The sequence below is a fragment of the Stegostoma tigrinum genome, chromosome 10 (assembly GCF_030684315.1).
Source record: "Stegostoma tigrinum isolate sSteTig4 chromosome 10, sSteTig4.hap1, whole genome shotgun sequence".
Taxonomy (NCBI): domain Eukaryota; kingdom Metazoa; phylum Chordata; class Chondrichthyes; order Orectolobiformes; family Stegostomatidae; genus Stegostoma; species Stegostoma tigrinum.
In genome coordinates, this window is record NC_081363.1 from 87,884,458 (window position 1) to 87,899,643 (window position 15,186).

A 15,186-nucleotide genomic window follows, 5' to 3' on the forward strand; every position below is an offset into this window, starting at 1 on the left:
CTGAGAAGGACATGAACCAAATGTTGACAAATGAGACTAGGTTAGATTGGGATGACTGGTCAGCACAAATGTGTTAGACTGAAGGGTAATTTTCTGTGCTGTGTAAATTTGTGACTCTAGAGGTAATAGGTTTAAGGCAGCTGGGTTGTAGTTTATTACATATACTTTACCTACCTTGTCCACTGTACATTAGCATTGGAAGAAGATACCACACACGGAAACTCTGCTGTTCCCCTTAAGGCTACATGTAGATCCTGAGGTGGTCCTATGATCTTCAGTTCTCCTGGTGAAGACAAAACTCAACTTATGACTTGTTAAAGACATGGTGTGTTTTATTTGTAATCTCTCTTGCACTGAGGAGAAGGAGGAAGGTGAGCATCAGCAGTATCCCCAAGATAGTGCCTTCCCATGCACCACTGTCCAAAATGGTCCTGTCTTAAAACCTCACAGAGTCCTCAGAGAAAGAACATCACACTGCAGGAGACAACCACAAGACTGTGACAGAGAGCAGCAGCAACTTTTTCTGACACTCAGGGAGGGATACAAGTTGGAGAAAAGCTCTAGTCCCTTGGAATAAAGCACACTGCAAGAAAGCAAAGGGAATGCTCCCTCACACCATTTCCAAGGTCACTGCTAGGGCCTGAAGGAATGTGATTAACAGAAGCTATCTTGTGAGGAATCACAACGTTCCGAACAGTATGACACCGCCCCTGGGCACCTGACAGGGGTTGGGGGGCGGTGGCGGTGGGGGGGGGAGGGGGGGGAGGTAAAGTACATACACGTCAGAAAGTCCTGTATATGCCAACACACTACCTTCCCCCAGTACCAACCATCTGGACGTGGGTTCTAGGACAGGGAGGACAAATATAGACATAATGATAATAAGTCCACGTTGAACAGTCAGCGCACCATGGCCCCAACCACATGAAGCCACTAACCCAATAAAGTCAGGCTAAAATTTGTGATAAAATGTCATGAACTGCAAGGACCTTTCATACCTGGTCTGGGTGTATGTGACTGGCTCCGTTCCTCATCCTTGTTTGAGTGTTGGATCACGGACCTCCACTGGTTGGTCCAAGCTTATGGGTAAACAACACTTTGCTCTTGCCTTGTGCAGGACGGCTGACTAGAAAACTCAGCCGCCTACCTCCTGTTATCAGGTATATTGTCAGTGTCTTCAGACTGACAATCAACCTGTTTGACCATACTACAAATGCACCTTCCACTGTCACTAAGTCCTGGTGTGGATTTTGAATCCGGAGCTGTGGCGATGTTCCTTGCTGTACTACATAAAACTAACAAAGATTAACATGCTTTAATGAAACTAATTCCACAAAATCAATTTGGAACCTACCCTCCATGGATCAGTTGCGGGTGCTATGCACATGTTTCAAAAGAGCCTTATTACTCATGTTTGACCTTTATTAAACAGGCACTTTTCTGGGCCCGGCTTGGTTTTGATTCACATTGGGACAACTGGAGCCACGGAAGGAATTGGTTAATTCTATGCTCTTGGTCCCCTGGCTTTCTGTGGTATTACTGTGTTTTTCCAGCAGTTTCTGAGGTCAGTTTTGAACAATACAGAGTGAAGATATTGACATTGAGTAAGCTTAACCTCACTCAGTGAAAGAGAGACTTTGGTGGACAGGAGTCCTGATCCACACCATGAAATTAAGACACCACCTCAGGTCTAGGTCAATGGTCCCATCACACTGTTTCAGGCAACAGAGCAATTTTTGGTTGACAGGAACAAGAGACTTTCTGGTTATTGTCATATTGCTTTCTGGTTATCATCATATTGCTTTTTGGTGGGATCTTGCTTTTCACGGACTAACCCTCAGGCTTCCTACAGTACGACACCTCTGAAGGACTTCATTCACCGTGTGTTGCATCCTCACTCACTGAAAGATGCTGCAGAAATGCATATTTGATGGGTCCAAAAAGACAGACAGTACTTCTGCCAGTACTCTCACTCTCTCTAGGTGGGAAAGTCAGCCTCACCATCTAGAGTGGGACCTGCCTGAGCCATGCTAATGGAAGTGGCAATCTGTATAATGACAGGGAGAAAGCCTGGCCTGGCTGCACTCTCAATACAGCATTCTCACACCAAGATGGCACAAGCTCACAACCATTTCCCCGCGGTTCGACCAGCCTTGGAAATGCAAAGTTGACCATCGTTAAAAACCTTTGACCTTAAGTTCCACCACCATTCTTTGCAGCAGTCCCACTGTATTCTGGGTGACACAAACGTATTCCCCTGCATCGCTGGGCATGACTGAGGTAAAGCGCAAAGACTGGTCATCCAGCTGAGTGAGCCTGGGCTGGGCCGCTGGTCCAATGCGGGTGCCATCTCTCTCCCAGAACACCCGGGGTCTTGGCCATTCTTCAGCCGGGCATGGTAGCTGGGCTGAGAAACCAACCCAGGCCTCGATCACAGACACAGGCCGGATGTGAGCTGCAACTGGACATGAGGAAACAGCACAAGAGACAAATCAAAGGTAGAAAGCCCAACATTCCCAGAGATACCCAGTCGAGATTATCTAAAAGCATTGAGCAAATTCTCAAACATCATCCACCAGCATTTCCAAACAAAAGGGTACAAGGCATTAATCTAAATGGTTTACAATTAAAGGGGGGTGGTCAGACATTGACGGGGTTCTAGAATCAGAAAGCACAGGAGGGGGCCAGTCAGTCAGTCAGTCCAAAAACCGCTATCCCAAGGAAGGAACCCTAATTGCTCAGGACACATTCTCTCTTTCAAAGACAGTAATCTGAGTGTCTTCACTATCTCTTTCTGACCGAAGTACCCACCCTGGTAATATTGTAGCAACTCTGCTCTACACCTTTCCAAAAGGCCCGACGTCTTTTCTGAAGTGTCACATCCAAAATATTCCAGCTGGGGCCTAAGCAGTGATTTGTGAAGTTTAACCACAACATCCTGGTCATACAGTCATACAGGAAACATACCCTTCAATCCAACTCGTCCATGCCTACCAAGTTCTCCAACTAAATTAGTCCTATTTGCCAGCATTTTGCCCATATCCCTCTAAATCCTTCTTATTTATGAGCCTGTCTAAATGTCTTTTAAATGTTATAACCTACATCTACAACTTCCTCTGACAGTTTATTCCACGTATGAATTACCCTCTGTCCAGTGGAAAGTGGTCCCAGCCTATCGTTATAACTTAAACCCTCCAGTCCCAGTTATATCCTTGTAAATCTTTTATGAACCCTCTCCAACTAAATTATGTTCTTCTTGTAGTAGGTCTTTATATTCTGTTCCAAACTCCAGTAACTCTGTTTCATTACCTCTAACTTGAAAGAGTTGAGAGGGACAGTTAGGGTCTCTACTCATTGATCCCTTTTTAAGACATAGAACATAGAACATTACAGCACAGTACAGGCCCTTCGGCCCTCGATGTTGTGCCGACTTCTCATACCAATCTCAAGCCCATCTAATCTACACTATTCCATGTACGTCCAAATGCTTGTCCAAAGACGACTTAAACGTACCTAAAGTTGGTGAATCTACTACCATTGCAGGCAGAGCATTCCATTCCCATACTACTCTCTGAGTAAAGAAACTACCTCTGACATCTGTCCTATATCTTTCACCCCTCAATTTAAAGCTATGCCCCCTCGTGTTCGCCGTCACCATCCTAGGAAAAAGGCACTCCCTATCCACCCTATCTAACCCTCTGATTATTTTATATGTTTCTATTAAGTCACCTCTCAACCTTCTTCTCACTAATGAAAACAGCCTCAAGTCCCTCAGCCTTTCCTTGTAAGACCTTCCCTCCATACCAGGCAACATCCTAGTAAATCTCCTCTGCACCCTTTCCAAAGCTTCCACATCCTTCTTATAATGCGGTGACCAGAACTGTACGCAATACTCCAAGTGCGGCCGCACCAGAGTTTTGTACAGCTTCACCATAACCTCTTGATTCCGGAACTCGATCCCTCTATTAATAAAAGCTAAAACACTGTATGCCTTCTTAACAGCCCTGTCAACCTGGGTGGCAACTTTCAAGGATCTGTGTACATGGACACTGAGATCTCTCTGCTCATCTACACTGCTAAGAATCTTACCATTAGCTCTGTAGTTTGCCTTCCGGTTACTCCTACCAAAGTGCATCACCTCACACTTGTCTGCATTAAACTCCATTTGCCACTTCTCAGCCCAGCTCTGCAGCTTATCTATGTCTCTCTGCAACCTACAGCATCCTTCGTCACTATCCACAACTCTACCGACCTTAGTGTCGTCTGCAAATTTACTAACCCATCCTTCTACGCCCTCATCCAGGTCATTTATAAAAATGACAAACAGCAGTGGACCCAACACCGATCCTTGCGGTACACCACTAGTAACTGGTCTCCAGGATGAACATTTCCCATCAACTATCACCCTCTGTCTTCTTTCAGCAAGCCAATTTCCGACACAAACTGCTATATCTCCCACAATTCCATTCCTCTGCATTTTGTACAATAATTCCATTCCTCCGCATTTTGTACAATAATTCCATTCCTCCGCATTTTGTACAAGACATGTCATTCCCATTCTCATATCATTCCTTCTAACAGATATCACTCCCCAGCTCTTGCATTGGACTCTATCTGCCCATTTCGCAGTTCTGTCTGAAGTCCACAGATTCAAGAGGAAAAGCTCAATATCACTGGGTGATAGGAAATGGATTAATCGATGGCTATTCCACTTGGGATGAATGATGATGTTTGATGTGGTCAGGGATTAGAGTTCATTTGGAAGAGGAAACACAATTCCTGCATTCCCCAGCCACCTTCTCCACAAGGGAACACCAACATTAAAGCAAGATTACAAATACCAGCACCCTGCACACACACACACACACACACACACACACACACACAGTCACCCAGATGCAGGTGTCTACACTCCAGTTAGCTAGCTTTACAAGGTGGCACATGCAAATAAGCATGAATCAGCATTTTATTTGCAGAATTAAAGCAAAATATGAAAATATGAAAATGTTGGAGAAACTCAGCAGGTGTGACCACATATGTACGGACAGAAACAGAGTGAGCTGGTTCTGAAGAAGAGTGATATTGAACTCAAAACATTATCTGTGTTTTCTCTCTCTCAACAGATACTGTCAGAGGTTCTCCAGCACTTCCTGTTTGCATTTTATTTGCAGATCCGTTTTTGGTTGAGAGTGGTCAGATCACCTTTGGTGGAGGATGACCCCAGGCTGCGGTAATCTGGAACAGTGGATGGGAATCCCAATCAGAAAATATTGCTGTGTGTTAGCCTTGCTTTGGATTAATACGATCTCCCCTTTGCAGAATGGGTAAATCTCACTTACACTACATAGTCAGCTTTCTCAAAGAGCACAAGTTTGTACAAAACACAAGGGTTATTGTTAAATAAGGAAATTATGTGCTGACAGAGTCAAAACAGCTACAAATCACACTGGAGTGAATGACAGCAGCTACAATTTGCAGAAGTGTGAATTAATATCAGTGCAGTTTTAGCAAATACCATAAAGTATTTTGCAATTCATGAATATTAGCATGTGATTAGCATGACGGAAGCTACCTTGAAATATTCTGTGCAGTCACTTCAACAATCAGTGGTATTTACATCAAATATCAAAGGTAGTGGGAAAGCACTGAAGCTATCAGAGCATTTCAAAACGACAGGAATGTCACAGCTAGAGCTAGGAATGCTGGTGTCCGTGCAATTCTGGAATCCATAGGAGGGATGTGATAGCACTGGAGAGGGTGCAGAGGAGAATTACCAGGATGTTGCCTGGGTTAGACAGTTTCAATTATGAAGAGAGGAGATTGAACAGACAGGCGCTGTTTTCCTTGAAGCAGAGAGGGGGCATGATTAATAAAATTATAAGAGTTTTTATATATACGGTAGACAGGAAGAAACTAGGGGACACAGATTAAGGCAGAAGGTGAAGACTGAATGTGAGGAAAAACTTTTTCACCCAGAAGGTGGAACTCACTACCTGTAACAGTGGTAGAGGCCAATACCCTCAAAACATTTATGCAATATTTAAGTGTAAAATTGCGATAACAAGGCATATAAAACTATGGGCCAAGTGTTGGAAAATGGGATTAGAATAAAAACAAAGTTACTGGAAAAGCTCAGCACGTCTGGCAGCACATGTGGAGGAGTAAACAGAGTGAACGTTTCCAGTCCAGTGACCCTTCCTCACAACTGAGCTCTCAGTTCTGAGAAAGGGTCACTGGACTGGAAACGTTCACTCTGTTTTCTCCTCCACAGATGCTGCCAGACCTGCTGAGCTTGTCCAGCAACTTCATTTTTGTCCCTGATTTACAGCATCCGCATTTCTTTTGGTTTTTATGGGATTAGAATAATTGGGTGCTTGTTTTTGACTGATGCAGACAACATGGGCTGAAGGGTGTTCTTCTGAGCTGTAGATCTCTGTGACTCTATGACTTTGGCGTGAAAAGATAAAGCAGTATTTAAATAGTGACATATTGGGAACTGTGAAGATACAAAAATTCCTGGCTGTCTTTGTACACCAGTCAATGAAAGTAGATAGGCAATTAGAACTCTGCAAATTGTACACTGGTCTTCACCGTAAGAGCATGAGAGTTTGGAACCAGGCATGCCTTACTGCAGTTACGTAGGGCCTTGGGTGAAACCACATCTGGAGCACTGCATACAGTTTGGGCCTTCATACCCAAGGGAGGCCACAGAGGGAATGCAGTGGAAGTTCAGTTGGCTGATACCAAGATGGAAGGATTGTCCTATGAGGAGAGACTGGTTTGACTGGGCCTGTACTGACTAAAATTTTGAAGGATGAGAGGGTGATTGACCTGATTGAAGTCTGATGCCAACTTCTAACAGGGTTGGACAGACTGGATGCAGAAACGATGATGCTTTCTCTGGTTGAGAAGTCTAGAACCAGTTGACACAGACTCAGGATATGGGGTAGGCTATTTAGGACTGAGATAAGAACATAGAGCATCGAGCAATACAGCGCAGAACAGGCCCTTCAGCCCTCAATGTTGCGCCGACCTGCCGAACTAATCTAAGCCCCACCCCCTACACTATCCCATCATTATCCATATGCTTATCCAAGGACTGTTTAAATGCCTCTAATGTGGCTGAGTTAACTACATTGGCAGGCAGGGCGTTCCATACCCTTACTACTCTCTGAGTAAAGAATATGCCTCTGACATCTGTCTTAAATCTTTCACCCCTCAATTTGTAGCTATGCTCCTTTGTACAAGCTGAAGTCATCATCCTCGGAAAAAGACTCTCACTGCCCACCCTATCTAATCCTCTGATCATCTTGTATGTCTCTATTAAATTCCCTCTTAGCCTCCTTCTCTCCAATGAGCACAGACCCAAGTCCCTCAGCCTTTCTTCATAGGGCCTGCGCTCCGGACCAGGCAACATCCTGGTAAATCTCCTCTGCACCTTTTCCAATGCTTCCACATCCTTCCTGTAATGGGGCGACCAGAACTGCACGCAATATTCCAAATGAGGCCGCACTAGCCTTTTGTACAGTTGCAGCATGAATTATTTACCCAACAGCATGATGAAACTATGGAATTCTTGACCACAGAAGCATGTCGTGGCCAAGTCAGTGGATACATTCAAGAAAGAGATTCACGATGATCAAGGCTAATGAGAACGTATGGCAGAGTGAGAGTATGGAGGCCGAATAGCTCTAATCCGAGGTTCTACGAATAGTATTGTACAAGTGATTTGCACAAACAACTGGTGAAACTGGAAGAGTGTGGGCCCTGGTCACCTAAACATTAACAACATAACACACAGGAGCTCAGCTCTTTCAGACACACACACACATGGACGGACAGTACCTTGAATGTTGAGCTGAACCTGACGAGATGCCTGACTGTGTCTGTTTGATGCTCGACATGTGTACAATCCACCATCTTGATCCTGGACCGAGCTGATTAGCAATGATCCATCGGGCTGCTGTCTGTGTCTGTACGTGAGGAACAAGTTACCAGGCTGGAGCCAGCAGTTCAGCAGGAACATCCCCCTGTCCTGCAGCACAGTGCTGAGGGACAACTGCATAGGCATAGATGCCATTATTCACAAGAGATATTATGGTCTCTCCTATCACAGAGTGCAGCACAGTTCCCACCCATCCCCTAACCAACATTTATCCCTCAACCAACATCAGAAGGTCTCAACCCAAAAACGTCAGCTTTCCTGCTCCTATGATGCTGCTTGGCTTGCTGTGTTCATCCAGCTCTGCATCTTGCTGTCTCTAAAAGATAACCATATTTGTAGGATCTTGCTGAATGCTTCGTACATTACAATAATCTATTCTCCAGAGTGCTTCATGGCTGCAGAAGTCTAGCAGGTCCCTTCTTATTTCCATTCTGAGTCCCTGTTGTGAATTCTCACTCTAAGATATGCTGAGGTGTACAATTAGTGATGCTCAATAACTCCCCATTCAGTACAGACAGTGAGGATACCGGTGTCAGGCCGAGTTCATTTACACTGGAGTTAGAAAAATGAGGGGTGATTTGATTGCCATGTATACGATCCTGAATGGTCATAACAAAGTGGATACGTAAAGTATGTTAACAAAAACTGAAATTGCTGGAAAAGCTCAGCAAGTCTGGCAGCATCTGTGAATAAAACTCAGTGTTAATGTTTCAGGTCTGGTGACACTTCCTCAGAACTGGGACCGAAACATTAACTCTGACTTTACTTCACCGATGCTGCCAGCCCTGATGTGCTTTTCCAGCAACTTCTGTTTTTGTTCCTGATTTACAGCAATCACCGCTGTTTCGGTTTTTATGGAAAGCATGTTCACTCTTGTGGGTCAGTTCAGAACTAGCGAGCACTGTTTTTAAAATTAGGGATTACCCTTTCAGGACAGAAATGAGTGATTTTTTTCCTTGAATACTCTGCGATTTCAGAAGGTGGTGGAGGTGCAGTCCTTGAATGTTTTTGAGACAGAGCTGGATAGAGTGTTATTAGGCAGGGAATTGAGGGTACCTGAGAATGTGGAATCTGAAACAAACAGATCAGACATTGATTTATTGAATGATCCGCTCCTATTTTGTCATTGGTAAGGGACAATGGCATAGCAGAATATAAGATTGAGCTGAAAAAATGTTTGTGTATTTGGCATGCTGAGCTCTAGGATGCTAGAATAGCCTATCCACCGATATCAAGGGGAGGTGATGGCCTATTGGTATTATCGTTGGATTGTTAATCCAGAGACCCAGATAACATTCTGGGACCCGGGCTCGAACCCCACCATGGCAGAAGGTGGAATTTGAATTCAATAAATATCTGGAACTAATAGTCTAATGGTGACATGAATCCATTGTCGATTATTGGAAAAACCCATTTGGTCCACTAATGTCTTTTAGGGAAGGAAACTGCCATCCTTACCTGATCTGGCCTACATGTGACTCCAGACCCACAGCAATGTGGTTGACTCTTAACCGCTCTCTGGGCAATTCGGGCTGGAAAATAAATGCTGCCTAGCTAGCGATGTCCCTCAGCCCTTGAATGAATAAAGAAAAAAAAACCTTCAGGATAGTTGAACTGACCTTGCTGAAAATAACAGTCTTCCATCTTTGTGCCACTCAATACGAGGAGATGGGAATGCATCAACCCTGCACAGTAACCTCACAGTTTGTCCTGGCCGGGAACTCACCAAAGAAGGATCAGATCTGTCGATATTTAACCTGGGAAAGAAAGGAATGTTAGTTCAGTCTGAAAATTATAACACAAACAAATGCATCACAATTGAAGGATGGTTGATGATTTTGAAAGTTATTTGGCACTGATTTGCAGCTCTGAATTAATTATTTAATACAATATCACAATCTCCTATATTGCTTACCATTGTGATATTTTACACTGTCCATGAGGTATGACCTAACACAGAATGGGTATGTTTTTTATTAATTCATGGGGTGTGGGTGTTGCTGGCTGGGCCAACATTTATTGTCGATCTTAGTTGCCCTTGAGAAGTTCAACAGTCCTGCGAAGTCCAAATTAGCGTAAATAAACATTGAGACTTTTCCAGAATCTGGGGAATATTGGAAAATTACAACCAACGTATCCACTATCTCTGCAGCTATCTGAATTTCCAAGTGAACTCCGAAAGGACATGGTCAAGTTGGTGGGTTGGGTGGATAGGTGGGCTTTCAGCAGAGGTATACTAAAAGACAATATAAAATAGGGGGTTCAATTCTAAAAGGAGCGCAGGGACAGAGGGACCTGCGGGTATGTGTGTACAGATTAGATTAGATTCCCCACAGTGTGGAAACAGGCCCTTCAGCCCAACAAGTCCACACCGCCCTTTGGAGCATCCCACCCAAACCCATCTCCCTATAACCCACACACCCCTGAACACTACGGGCAATTTAGCATGGCCAATCCAGCTAGCCTGCACATCTTTGGACTGTGGGAGGAAACCAGAGCACCTGGAGGAAACCCACGCAGGCCAAGGGAGAATGTGCAAACTCCGTACAGACAGTTGCCCGAGGCTGGAATTGAACTTGGGTCCCTGGTGCTGTGAGGCTGCAGTGCTAACCACTGAGCCACCGTACCACCCAAAGGTGGACAGGACAAATGGAGACAGCAGTTAATAAAGCAGGAAGGTGTTCTCAGCTTTATTGATAAAGGCATCGAGTACAAGAGCAAGGAGGTGATGCTGAATTTGTACAAGACACTTGTTGGACCTCAGCTAGGGTACTGTTTATAATTGTGGGTGCCACATTACAGGAAATTAGGAGAGTGAAGATGTGATTTACAAGAATGATTCCAGAGATGAAAAACTTCAGTGATGATAGATTGAAGAAGTTGGAATTGTTCTCCTGGGAGAGAAGGCACCTGAGAAGGAGATCTGAAGGAGATTTTCAAAATCATAAACAGGTTGGACAGAGTGCATAGGGATAAAATTTCCTGTGCGCAAAAGGAACAAGAATGGCCTGCTGTGTTCATCCAGCCCCACACTTTATTATCTAGAATGAAAGGGCATCGATTTAAAGAGATGTGCAAAAGAAGCAAGGGCAATATGAGAAAATCTTTTTCACACACCAAGTAGTTAGGATCTGGAATGCACTGCCTGGAAATTCAGTGGATGTAGGTTCAGTTGAGGCATTCAAGAGGGGCATTGAATGATTATTTGAATAGAGTTAATGTACAGAGAAAAGGCAGGAGATTGGCACGACGTAACCAGTGGAGACATGATGAGCCAGGTGGCCTCCTGCATTATAGTTATTCCATAAGTCTGCTGTTTTTAAAGATCCAAGGATGGAGGGCATTGGGTCTGGGTATGCAATGGGGACATGTCAGCTTTTAGTCTCATTACTTTGTCTTGAGTGAAGGTGTTTAGTTTTACGTTTTGCTTCTTGATTGTCTCCTATTCTTGGATACAATTTTGTTTCTTCTACAGGGAAGACATAAACATTATAAAAAACTTGTTCAAAATCTTTCCAGTCTTTATTTCCTATTAGTAATTGCCTAACCTCATTGTCTAAAGACATCTGTTTTATTATTTATATACCTATAGAAGCATTTATTGTCTGTTTTTATATTTTTGATTCATGTACTCATTCTAAATTTGTTCCTTAATTTTATTTTAAATCAATCATTCTTTGTTAGTTCCTAAAATGTGTTCAATATTCCGGCCTACTACAAATCCTTCATCTTTTCTTTCAATTTGATAGCATCCTTAACATCCATAGCCATGGGTGTCTGCAACATTGGTCTATTTCTCAGTCTATCATAACCAGCTCTGCCTTGACTTCTTTGTAAATGCCTTTATTTAAATTTAAAATAGTAGAGTCAGACCTAGATTCTTTTCTCATCTTCTAGGCCTAGAGAGACCTTTATTAAAGACAGCATTAATTAATCCTATTTTGTAACACAATAGCAGGTCTGAAATTGGCCTGTTACCCAGTGTGGCTCGAGATCATACTGCTCCAAGAAACTGTCCTGAACACATAATGAACGCATCCTCCAGGCTACCTTTACAAATTTGATTTGTCCAGTGTACATGAAATGAATTTTTGATTATTACAGTGATTTTCTGACAGGCCTTTATTGTTTCTTGCCATGTATTTTGTCCTAATCTATTACTGTCAGGGTCTGTAAATATTTTCCCCTAGCTCCAGCCTGCAACAAATTGAAGTGACTTTAATTTAGCTGTTTTACCCTTTATGCAGGTGCACACATATGTTTCCACAGCCTGTCACTTCATATTACCTTCTCATTGTCAGTCCTGTAACAACCGTAACATTTTATTTTCCTGTATTTTTGATTGTGGTCTGAAATGGGAAAAGGATTGTTTTAAAAGCCGTGAGTTGTTATAGGATTTCTACACTCTTTAAAAGCAAGTTATCCATTGTAAGTACTGCAAATTCAGCTGCTTGTTCAGCAGGGAAAGCCTAGTTACAGATGAGCTAGAGCCAGGAAAGGTATATAAATGGAGATTTTGCTGGCAGCACGTAGCTGATTGTCTGAGAAATAGTGACAATGACAAAGGCTCCTTAACTAATGAGACTGACTCCTAAATAACTGAACAGGTTGGGGATTTCAATGTTTGGCAGAAGCCAACAGACCTTTGGAAGGGATGGACCTGTTTTTGCTCTTCAGTAAAAAGCATCTCAAACCTGAAGACAGACAGTTTATTAGTTGCTGTAAGCTGTGATTTTTTAATTAATAGATCAGAAACTTTTGTAAGTACAAATCAATCACCCTGAGCATTTTGCAAACAATTGAAAATACTTGGAGAAGGAAGACTGAGAAGCAGCATTCTGAACAGCAAAAGGATCATCTCAGCAAACCCTGTGCACTACAGCCAATGAACTGCCTTCCCGATCTTCCCCTCTACGCATGACATCCATGTATTTTTGGTCCGTCTGTGTGCACATGCTGAGGGAGGACTTTACAAGTGGGTTCTACTTTTAACAAGTAGAATTACACATCAATGGTTCATAATTGTTTACCTGGAGTTAGAATCATTTATTTGCAATAAAAGTAATTCTATTTTAGTACAAAAACCTGATCCATGTTTTCTGGGTCAAAAAGATGGATGAATTAAGGAATTTTGTGCATTTTCCAAAATCTTTAACTTTTGCAATGACTCTGGGAACAGTGAGAGCTTGATTTCTGAACACATGCCCTAGTGAGGGGGGACAGTCCCCTACATTTACCCTGCACTACTGCCTTGTTCTCTTTTCATTAAATTTTTTAAATCTCCCATCGCTCTCCCTCCCTCCCCCATTCTCCCATCACCTTATTATGTTTCCAGCCCTGTATAATAGATCTGTTTAACAAAGAACAAAGAACAAAGAACAAAGAAACCTACAGCACAGGAACAGGCCCTTCGGCCCTCCAAGCCTGCGCTGATCAAGATCCTCTGTCTAACCTGTCATCTATTTTCTAACGGTCTGTGTCCATTTGCTCCCTGCTCATCCATGTACCTGTCCAGATCTGCTGGAGGACAGCAGTTGAAGCAAAGACTGTCCCAGTGGTACAGCTCCTTCTGTCTGGCTGCAGTGTCCCAAAACTCATCCTTCCTACACTGATCAGGGACATTTAACAATTTCATTTTATTTAACCCACACCAATTTGCTTGTGGCTCAAATGGTAATCCAGAGGTTTACCATCCAGAGGCACCTTTGTGGTGCTTTATTTTTGAGTTTGGACCATAGCTGCTTATAATCCCTCAGAAGGAGCTCCTTCTTACCTCTACCTTTCCTTGTTTCCCACATAGACCATGAAAACTAGACCCTTACCTCCAAGTTCCTCTATAGCCCTGAGGAGATGTCCTTAACATTGGAACCAGGAAGGTAACTCAGCTTTTGGGGCTCTTACTCTTGGCTCCACAGAAACAGTATCATTTACATTACCATACTGTACCTACAACAACATCATTTCTTCTTCCCTCCTCTCATTTCAAAGTCCTCCTGCGATATGGTGCTGTGATCCATTTGCTCAACCTCCCTACAGTCCCTATTCCTGAGTACACAGTTAGCCAGAAATTCAAACCTGTTGGAGGCATGCAAAAGAGCTGAGACTCCTCCAGTGGTATCTTCTGGATCCCTAAACCTGCCTCACTCAGAAGTCAAGATAATAAAGTATGAAGCTGGATGAACACAGCAGGCCAAGCAGCATCTCAGGAGCACAAAAGCTGACGTTTTGGGCCCAGACACTTCATCAGATGCTGCTTGGCCTGCTGTGTTCATCCAGCTTCACACTTTATTATCTTGGATTCTCCAGCATCTGCAGTTCCCATTATCACTCAGAAGTCAAACCCCTCCCAGCTCTGACCAAATCTGAGGGAGCTGTGACTGCCTCCTGCTTCTTTTGTTAATTATTTTAATTGTCAGTCCGCTGGTTACTGACCCTCCTGGCACCTCCTCCCAATTTATTTTCCCAAAGTCCATCATGATTTGCATGACTGTATAAAATGACAGACAGAAAGCAGTACTCCCATGCGAGGTGATAACCACAGTACTACCTGTAAATGGGATGGTGTGGCTGTAGTTGGACAGAGCCTCTGTTCGGAGCCCGTGTAGGAAGCAGGGAGGACTCAGACCATCGTCCTGGGTGTGGAGACCACCAGGGAGCCCGATCGTCTGGCCTATTCATGCCACGGTCACGACCTGATAGCCTACACTGATTCTCACAGTCCTCCTCCGTCTCGAAGTTGTTCATGTTGCCATGGCAGCCTCCATACCAGAAGCGGTTACAGAGCCCTGCGTCAGGGATGAAGAACCATCGGACTGTCCAATCAGTGCAGGGCCCATTAGCACTCAGCAGCAGGCATGGAGTTGGATAAGCTGCAAATCACAGCAAACATTAAACACATCCTCAAGGACTGCATGGAAATACAGACAAATACAGACAATGCAGAATCTGTTTGGGTGGAATTGAGAAGTACCAAGGAGCAAAAAAAGTTGTGAGGATGCTATGTAGATCACCAAACTGTCATGGTAAATTTGGGAATGGCATCAAACACTTAATCAGAGAGGTACTCAATAAATATGGGTGACTTTAAACCGAATTTTGATTGGGCAAATCAAATTAGTCACAATTCCATGGAGGAGGAATTCTTAGAATGTATATGGAATGGTATTCTGGACGAATAGCTTTAGGAACCAAATAGAGAACAGGACAGGCCATCTTAAATGGGGTATCATGCAATGAGAAAG

General features: G+C 43.5%; 1 protein-coding gene across 3 annotated transcripts in view; it reads right to left on the reverse strand.

The window, feature by feature from the left end:
- The window catches only part of paplna (papilin a, proteoglycan-like sulfated glycoprotein), a 234,275-nt gene that overhangs the window by 19,986 nt on the left and 199,103 nt on the right, over window positions 1-15,186 (reverse strand). For 2 of the 3 annotated variants that reach the window (XM_059649376.1, XM_048537827.2), the window contains exons 19-23: window positions 14,493-14,814; window positions 9,565-9,702; window positions 7,846-7,973; window positions 2,186-2,461; window positions 175-283 (exon numbers count right to left, since the gene is read on the reverse strand). In XM_059649376.1, coding sequence (XP_059505359.1) covers window positions 175-283; window positions 2,186-2,461; window positions 7,846-7,973; window positions 9,565-9,702; window positions 14,493-14,814 — 973 coding nt within the window. The remainder of the gene's footprint in view (window positions 1-174; window positions 284-2,185; window positions 2,462-7,845; window positions 7,974-9,564; window positions 9,703-14,492; window positions 14,815-15,186) is intronic. The other variant, XM_059649377.1, reaches the window with a different exon arrangement.